At 41.1% G+C, this 9,859-nt stretch overlaps 1 protein-coding gene across 2 annotated transcripts in view; it reads left to right on the top strand.

Moving 5' to 3' along the window:
* Positions 1–9,859, top strand: part of mcama (melanoma cell adhesion molecule a) — a 43,155-nt gene that overhangs the window by 20,693 nt on the left and 12,603 nt on the right. For both annotated transcript variants that reach the window (XM_034889948.1, XM_034889947.1), the window contains exons 2-5: positions 6,820–6,953; positions 7,501–7,735; positions 9,035–9,105; positions 9,273–9,360. In XM_034889948.1, coding sequence (XP_034745839.1) covers positions 6,820–6,953; positions 7,501–7,735; positions 9,035–9,105; positions 9,273–9,360 — 528 coding nt within the window. The remainder of the gene's footprint in view (positions 1–6,819; positions 6,954–7,500; positions 7,736–9,034; positions 9,106–9,272; positions 9,361–9,859) is intronic.

Raw genomic sequence — 9,859 nt, 5'->3', positions numbered from 1 at the left:
ACTGTAAAGCACTTTGTGACCCTCCTTGTCTGTGAAAGGTGCTATATAAATAAAGCTTACTTACTTACTTACTTACTTCTTGCTTTCCGCTGCAATGTCGGTGTGTGGTAGCTCTTTGAATTTTATTTTTTTTAAACAATTGCTCAATTAAAAAAAAAAAAAAAAAAATACTCACCTAGGTTAGAAATGAGAGGCATATTCATTAAGTGTAGGCCCACATGATTTTAGAAGATAGGGACAGGATCCCCCAGAATGACTGAACCCTGCAGCTAGATGATGGAAAGTCTGTTAAATGTCCTGGAACATCCTGAACGTAATAGTGGTGATAATGTGGAGGGGGTGAACAGGCAGTCGTAGGTCTGAAAGATGTACAGACAGAAATGCAATGCTCCAAGGAATGAGTGCCCCATGGTGCGCAGGCAGTAAGATGATTAGTCAGATAAGGGGACCCCAGCGTTGGGAATGAGAGAACATTGACTACTTGTCATGGTGAAAGTGACGAAGAAAAGATGTTCCTTGTCAAACTTTCGCCAAAGCCTCATTACATTTAGTTCACACCCTGATGTGCTGGATAAAAAAATCATTGCCGTCACAGGCCAGTGACAGGCCCATCAGTTGTAGTAGTGAGTTAATTGTTTAAAAATGCTGCAGTGCAGGAACACTGGAGTTCAGTATATGTTTTCTGTAAATTGGATTCTTTCGCAAAGATCCAAAATACAGTAAATCACGGTGGTTCGGTTTCCAGCTACTGCAAAAGCGCAAAAACAATGGTACTAAATATGTCTGATCTTTAAACAGTGATTTGTTTTAAAATTCAAAGTTTGCAGAGCTCATGGTGTCTGGAGATTGAAATGGAAGTGATTATCTCAGGCCAGCCCTTTCTACTTGATGGATGAGGGAAAGCTGATTTTGTTGGCACCTAGTTTGTAGCCTTCAAGGATTTTCAGCACCGTGATGATAACCACAGGGCCTGGGATAAGACGGCCTTTGTTGGAGTACAGCAGCAAGTCAGCATGCTGTCGTCAGAGCTTTGATTGGGGAAAAAAGGTCTTCTATATATAGTGTTAGAATAACAGCCGGAGCCTCATACCTGGCCCCTCTTACCTTAATGTCTCATTTTTCACACACTTTAATATGAGACGAAGAAGAAATCACTGCTGTTTCAGATTATGTTTACCTCGAAAAGTCATTTTCAAAGGGGATCACTCGACATGTTGACTAATGTTATATTATTCTATGGAAGTGGTTCCCTACTTTTAGTGATGCTTTTTAGATGCCTGCATGTCTTCATAGGTCAGGACGTGCCTCATGCGTGTGGTTAGCATTTGGTCCAAACATACCAATCCATTTAGGAGTAGGAAGGAAATCCAATCATTTATCCTTGAATGGATATTTATGTTTTAAAATGGAAACCAAAAAGAATTATACTCAATGTTTCCTCCAGAACTGCAGCATTCGGATCAGGTATTTCTCGATTGTGAAACTGCAGTTATTCTCAGTTTCAACAACAGTTTCAGTGACTTACCCTATTCAGGCACTATTTGTGTAGATGATGATTAATCCCCTGTTGTTATTCTTGGATCGGGTCTATGTATGCTAAGCAGATGACTAGATAATAAACTTAAGTTGTAATTCCATGTTTGTAGCTGTGGGGTCGAGTTTCTAGCAGTTGGGTACGCACAACTGCTAAATGAGTATTTAGGAAGATGTTACTGTAGGCTCAATCTCCAAATTTGTTTTAGTTCTGTTGATAGCTAAAGGACCACCCCCCCTTGATGTAGACACAGTGTTTAGCCTGTTGACCTTTAATTAGCCATCCTGTGGCTGTGGAGCAACCTGCATGCCAGAGCCCAGGAGCTCTGCAGGGGTTCTATTGATGGGTAGTGGATGCAGAGGAACAAGCCACACTCCCTGCAGAACATCAGATACAAGCATAAATAAAACATTATGTTGCTCCTTTAATGAAGTCTCACCCATCGGGTGTGATGATAAAAAATTAATGCAGCTGCTGAAGAAGTTGCTAACCAGCGGGGATGATTAGCAATTCTTAAAAAAAAAGCCAGTGTTAGCGGGCTGTTTGGAGGTTGCAGGATGTCGTGAAACGCATAACACCACTTGAGAAACATTGCCGTCTTTTTGTTGTTGTTGTTGTTGTAAGTCCTGTTTCCGGGCAGATTTAAGATCAACCGATTTCTCAAATTGAGCACAACCATCTCTTGAAACAATTAATGCAACATTGTTGATTTAAGAGGACTTGCTATAGAAATATGGAATTAATAGCAGAAACAGTCATCAATGAGCACAACTCGAGATGTATTTAAGTCATTTAAACTGAGACTGTTAGTCGGCAACTTAAACCACAGAAACTTTGCACTAGCATTTGCAAAGAGAGGTGGTCTGTGCAGGCAGAAAAGCATATACGCAAAATGAGATAGAGGAACACCGTGGGGTTGTTTGGAGTCAGGAAATTTCAAAACAGGTGCAGTTGCAAAAAAACAGCCCTGTGAAAACTGATGTTTGCCAAAAGCAAAGTGTTGTGAATGAAAGGCCCGTATCAGTCGCATACATTTCTAATAGTCCTAACCTGAGTGAGTCCACCCTTAACAGTGATCCTGGTGGGCTACGTGCGAGGTCCTGTCCTGAAGCTGTGATATGCTCTGCTGCATGAAGGGGGGGGAGCACTGATGCATAAAGAGGTGCCTTTGAGGAGATTTGCAGTACTTCCTTATCTCTATATGTGAAAGAAAAAAAAAAATTCTGGACCCTTCACTGCTAGAGAACATGCTCATGGGAGATTTGTGCCAGGTGCTGCCTCTGAAAGCACAGACAAGGAGCTCTCATAGTGTGTGTGTGTGTGTGTGTGTGTGTGTGTGTGTGTGTGTGTGTGTGTGTGTGTGTGTGTGTGTGTGTGCGCGCACACACTCTTTGATGTCAGGCAGTACACAGCGTCCCCCAGGTGTTCCTCCACCACACAAGGCTTGCGTATTGAGAAATCCTTCTCCCTGTCATCCACACTTACATGCTAGCTTTTTACACCCTCCACTCTCTGAGGGACCCTCGGTGTCCATACACAACTCTTACTCTGAGATGTCCTGAAAAAGTCTGAAACGCTGATCTGCTCTTACATATTCTCATGAGTAGCTTCAAAAAAAGCTGATTCTCTCCCAGGACGTGGTCCATCTGCGTTTTTTCCAATGTTCTTTGAACCTATCGGGATAGTTTAGTATTCAGAGAGCAGAAAACATTTTTTTTTGTTGCTACAGCATTACATCAAAAGAAAATATTCCAAATTATTTTCTACTCATCTACACAAAAATCACGTTTATCATCTGACATGTTAGGTGGACATGAGGGTTTATAGTTAATTTATTACATGATTTTTTAATGTTCTCAGAAGAATTTGGTCTCATTTCATGGCTCACCAGGCATGTGAGGGATTAGGGTGAGTAAATGAGGCTGGTGTGTTCTGTCAGAGGTGATTTGAACTCTTATCAGTGTTGGAGCTGCAGATCTACTAGAGACTTAAGCTGACTGCCTTAATCAAATGGGAAAGCCGATAATGGTGACCACTGTAGTTAGTCTGAGGGAATTGTCTCTGTGTTAGGCAGATAATGAGCAACTGTATGCAGAGGCTGTCCTGGAAGTATCCCCCTCATTATGTCTGTGATTGTCTGATTTGCATTGTGAGGGTCTCTTTATTTAACTTGAGTGAAAGGACAGAAAACTAATTTGTCTCTCTGTATTCTGTCTCTATCCTGTTTAACATGCTCCGTCTTCTCTATAAACATTTAAGAGGGGTTAAAAGTGCTACATAACAACCCAGATTATTACCAAATACAATTTAGGACGTAATTATCTAAACAAATAAGAATATCTGCACACAGCACAGATATTTCACAGGTTAAGAGAACTCATTGACCTGATGCTGACTTTCCGACCACACAGTAAAATCTCTCGAGCCATGGCATGGCTAAAAATAACTAGTACTGAAAGCTGACATTGAATATCTTTACTTTTTTATTCACAGTAATTTCAATGAACATTCTTGCCAGTTCTATTTTTTTTTTCCAGTTTCAAAGTTCTTTTACAGCTGCTTGCGTTTAGACATCAAAATTTAACATGAGAGAACTTTGGCTTCAAATGAACAAAGGTAATTTTCCAGAAAATGTATCTATATTCCTAAATGCAAGGGATAAAATGAGTTGTTTTGGCAAAATATTTCTCAGCCCTGCTGTGACATCTGGCAGGATGGCACTACTGAAATCTGAATCACAAAGGAGAAAAAAAAAATGGAGAGCATTAAAACATTAGCTCTAACCATACCATGGAAGTGAGTCCAGCATCGTTTTAATTACTTGCAATTATATTGTAATTTAACAACATAATGAGTAAAAGATGGATATTGTCACCTCAGCATTTTGTCAAGGAATCTACTTCTCGTGAAGAGGTTAATCTGCCGTTTGTAATGTAACTGTTTGTTGTTGAGCTCTGACTCTTCTGTTGCTCATCCTTCAGACAGGCCAGTCACAGGCCTGATCCTGTCAACACATCCAAATATTCTGGAGTAGTGTTTTTTTTCTGAATGAATTAGCTCTATCATCCAGACACAGACAGCAGACAGCCACAAATGTATGCTCACACACACAGACACACACACATACACAAACACACACACACACACACACACAGAGGCAGCCGTTTTTGTTGACAGGGTCCATAGATCATGGCTCATGTGTGCTTGTGCATGCAGCATAAAGTTACAACAGGACCAGATAAGACAGGTCCCAGGTTTGCTATTGAAGCCAAATCCCCAGCAACCCCCCAGTGCTAATCGGATTAGCTGAAAAGTTACCAGCACGGCCCCAAAGAGACGCAAAATTTTTTACACTGACTTCTGCGACACATTTTGCTCTCCAGCCTCCATAAGCTGCTTCTTGTCTCAAAGCTGTCTCCATCATCTTGGTCACAGTAAACAAGTTCAGTACGTTAACTGTTTTTAGCGTGTTTGTGTGTGTGTGTGCGTACGTGCGTGTGTGTCTGGTCTACCCAGGTGGGGAAACAATAGTGTGCCAGTTGTCTTAAAGGAATGGTTGGCTGAGCATAGGCCCAGGCAGAGGAGGGAGGGACAGGAAAAAAAAAAAAAAGGAGAAAATGATTGGTGCTGAGGTTGGGGCGTGACAGGGTGTTGATGGGGGAGTAGCCGGCTCAATGAGGGCAGTAGGGTGGCAACTGGACTCTTAAAGCTCTTTTCATGCTTGGTCTGTTTCCACAAACGCTGAAAACACATACTGAGGACACTGAGGTTGAGCCCTTGTTAATTGATTTTCCTTTATTTTTGAAAACAATTATCTTCAAAAAAAACTGGGATGCCCCTCAGTATCTGGTTACACCAATGAACACTGTTTTTCTTCATAATCCAGCTGCACAGTGAACCTAATTTTTGGCCTACATTATATTTGTAAACACCATCAATCACGCTCTACCTTTTGACATGCAAACACACCTTTTAAGGACAATTTACAATTATACGTTAAGATACCTTATGAGTTAGTATTTCTATTTTCTGGTCGGTTTAAACGTGTACTCCTATGCATTTTTACTCCAGTTCATTTATCTGACACTGACTTAGCTGTTTACATGGCTAATGAAAGTGATTATTCCACTAATATTCCCGTTTACATGTAGCCGTGCAAAACAAGTTTTTTTTCAAACTTTACCAGAGTGCGCGGACTTGTTGGAGCATGCGTACGCAGCATCCCTCTTTCATTCATTCAACCAGCTTCTTGAAAAATTTGAAATAGCAATGTGTGTGCATATCCAAAGACCTGTTGATAGCCAAAACTTTGCTAATGTTTAAAAGTTGCTGTGTTTCTCCTTATTATTGGGTCTGCAGCCTTAAACTGTCGGCTGGTTGGTACAGCAACCATAGCACCGCACCAAGCTGACCATAAGCTGTAAACAGGCAAGAGGTCTTAAACTAGGTGTAAACTGCAGTAAAAACCCTGATTGAGATGCAAATTTTGAATGCGCTGTATACATGTCCAAAGAACGCCTCTAAAACCTGAATAATACCAGAATATCCCAGGTCCTAATCAGAATGCTATATTTGGAAAAAGGCTTTATTCAGAATATCTAACTGTAATATTCTGTTTACATGACCCGTATCAAGTTCAGACTATTGTCAAATTTGGAGTAATCGTGAAATGTTGGTGTGCATGTAAACGTACTCCGTGTAAAGAGAGGAGGGGGAATATGCTTTCCCATCTTGCACGGCAACTCCAAACCAGATTAAGAGAAAATAGACTTGTTCTTCTTTGTCACTGTTGTGAGCTGCCCCTTCTATAACAGCAGCCAAGTCCAAAATGGCTTAAAAAGCACTTGGCTCTCTTGAGTCAACAGCCCAGTGTCAAACTGTCTGGCCTTGCCTTGCCTACATTCCCCCGATGATGCCTAGGGAACTGGTTTTCTGGCCAAGATGTGGTTTTGTGGCTACAGTCAGCCAGGCAGAAGGGAAATGAAAATTATGCCATGTGGACAAGAAGCCTTTTCTTCTTTGTTCTGCTAACATGGAAGACTGGCTCCAGATTGGCTTTGGAAGACAGTTCAGTCATCTGCCAAACACAATGCAGTTTAGAATTACTGTAGGGTTGAGGGTCAAAATTAGATTTAAGGGGGTCACACGATCATAATGAAATGCCATTTATATGTTGGGTTAAATACTGTTTTATGGCTTTGAATGGTTCATGGATAATATGGGATCAGTGCACATTGCCTGCACAAAGCACGATGGTGATTTATGTGCATTTCTGTGTTTTTCAGCATGGGCCAAGGTGGATCTGAATATGCATGAGGGTGTTGAGGTGTACCTCGGTGACTCGGCTCAGATCCCCTGCCGGTACAGCTTCACTGACGCCGACAACAAGCCCAGCTTTTTCATGATCCAGTGGTTTGTGGTGAGTACCGTTGCCCCCCTCTGCAAAAACCTGACACTGCCTGTCAAGAACTATGTATGTTCTAGGGCTGCCTCACAAAAGTCAATAATTTGAATTCCACATAGGGCTGCAACTAATGATCATATGTTGTTGTTGTTGTATTGTTGTTAAGTAGATGTTGGTCTATAAAATGTCAGTTAATTGTGAAATGTTGATCAGTGTTTCCTGATGCTCAAGATGACATCCTCAAATGTCTTGTTTTGTCCACAACCCAAAGATATTCAGTTTACTGTCAGAGTATACTGTCAATTGATCAAAATAGTTTATAATAATTTAATATTTGATAACTAATCTTTGCAGCTCTAGATGCAATGCTCGATCTCGTAACAGTTTTGCATGATCATGCATGCATATAAATGCACTCAAGAAAAAACATTTAAATTGTATTGCAACCAAAAATAGTATATGAGCAAACATTTCTTTCTACGGGTTTAACCCTTAACTACTGTATATCTTAGATGTCAGAGTTGAGTGAAAGCTAGTCCTGACTGTGTGTCCCACCTTGCAGAGAGCTTTCCGCCAGCCAGCCAGCCCACGCATACGGATCTTCTACGGTGATGACAAGCAGCAGATGGTGGACAACAACACGGACTACAGCGGTCGCATCCAGGTGACTTCAGACCAGCAGGGAACTCAACTCACCATCCAAGATGTCCAGCTCAGCGATGAGAGGGAATTCTTCTGCCAGGTTAACGGGCTGGTTGCCGGGAGCGCTGAGGGCAAGACCCACCTCCGAGTGTTTGGTAAGGAAGACAAAACAGTGTTTGATAGAAGAGTCAAAGTTGTAAAACTGTTACACGACTCATTTAATACGAAGGGCTGTCAATCGATTAAAATATTATACATAATAGTGCTGTCTGTTAAACGCTTTATTAACGGTGTTCACACAAACCCATTTTAAGGGCATCATTTTTTTTATTGCAAGATAAACGTTCTTTTTGGCCTAGCAAACTTTGTGGTTTTTCACATGCTGTTGCAACAACTAGTAACATTAGAAAAACTACAACACCACACCGGATCTAGCTAGACTGGAAACAAAACCACAGACCCGCCGCACTCTTGTTTGGGCTTGAAAGGCGGCCAAAGAGTAGTAACGTTACGTTGTGAGTGGATGGTGAGAGCGAGACGCTGAAATGGACGCCAATAAGGTTCTGAATGTAAAGTTTACTTTTTAAAAATTGCCAAATGGTTCCACAAGACCAAAGGGATCTGTGTGTTTTGTTGTTGGGAACTGAGTTATCATCACAGCACGTCCAGTCTGAAATACCATTTGATGGTCAAGCACACAGCTGATGTGAATTCTCCGCTCCTTCGTTAAAGGATCTTTTTAGCCTTTTATTGATGGACAGTGTTACACTGCTCCAAGTGAGAATGTTGTTTTGAATAACAAAAACATTTTCTCAAAGCAAGCAAATCCACTCTTCCATGTTGATAAGAGCATTAAAATGAGAAAAAAAATAGCGGGCCAAAATGAATTCAAAGGACATTTAGTGATTAATTGAGATTATTTGTGAGTTAACTATGACATTAATGAATTTAAATGTTTGACAGCACTTCGATCTGGCAATTTGCCGCTGGGTTGTGCGGCGGATGGAGTGTCAATGAAACGGTCTATTTGTGTGACGTCCTTGTTTAAATAAACCCCCCAATGTAATACAAGCAGATTATTTATAGATCTCAACGTTTTCTGATTGCCAGGTTCAGGATTGGCCTCTGCAGTGTGACGCAGAGCTGGGTTTTTTGAAAAGTTGAGTCAGTCAACTTTTCCTGCAGGCCCGCTGCCTTTTTGTGCGTGTCCCCCCTGTGGCAAACTCCGCCACAGCCAAAGCGTTAATCGCTAAATGTAGCAAGAAAGCTACCAATTTGACAGCACTGTCCACAACATTACTGCTGAATCACTTCCTGATTTCCCAAACTAAACTGTTAATTGCGCGTCCAAAAAATAAGTTGTGTTCAAAGGAATTTGTGTTGAGTCGTTATTGCATCAATTTTGACAGCTCTGTTAATTATAAATGACTGAAGTGATTATTTTCCTGATTCAGCTCCTCCAGAGGCTCCAGTGATCGAGGGTGTCACTACTGGAATATCTGTGACCAATAAGGTGCCGTCTAAGGTAAGTCCGCTTAACCGTAGACACTGAGATCAACCAATACATTAATCTTACCAAGTAAAGTATACATCTGATAGTTACTAAACTCTCTGTTTGTCTACAGTATTTGTAGACTGCTGCAGTTACCAACCTCATGATACTAAAGATTTTCAATGTGACTCTCCATTCAGGTTGCATCATGTGAGGCTCGCAACGGCTACCCTAAACCCAACATCACCTGGTACAGGAACAGCATGCCACTGATGAATACACCAGGGTGTGAGTGCAAATAGAATTTGGACCAATGTGTCCGTCCCAGTGGGTCTGACACGTAACACACCATTGTTTTCAGGCCATTCATTTAACATCTCTCAATCTAAAAGTATTTCTGAAGCAACAGCAAGGAATATTGCTGTCCACAGAAAACGGGGATATTTTAAGACACAGAAGCAGCTTGCCTTTATGGATGTCAATGTCAGTTGGTCCATCAAATTATTGATTTCTTAAGTAAGTAGCTGTGTAACAAGTGCCACCCTGTCCGGGTTTAAATTGCAACAAGGACCCCCCTCACTTTACATTATCCCTATTAAAAATCTAAATGAACAGTTATTAATTTAGATGACACTTGCATGTTGCTTTGTCCAAAGCAACATACAAACGAGATGCAAGCCACAGAGCAAACGAGATGCAAGCCACAGAGCAACTAAATAATGTTTTGGTTGCTCATAATATTTTTGATAAGTATCAGTCTGGCTTTCGTAAAAATCATTCTACTGAG

The sequence above is a fragment of the Etheostoma cragini genome, chromosome 13, assembly GCF_013103735.1.
Source record: "Etheostoma cragini isolate CJK2018 chromosome 13, CSU_Ecrag_1.0, whole genome shotgun sequence".
In the NCBI taxonomy this organism is placed as follows: Eukaryota; Metazoa; Chordata; class Actinopteri; order Perciformes; family Percidae; genus Etheostoma; species Etheostoma cragini.
This window is presented reverse-complemented; position numbering and strand designations above follow the sequence as displayed.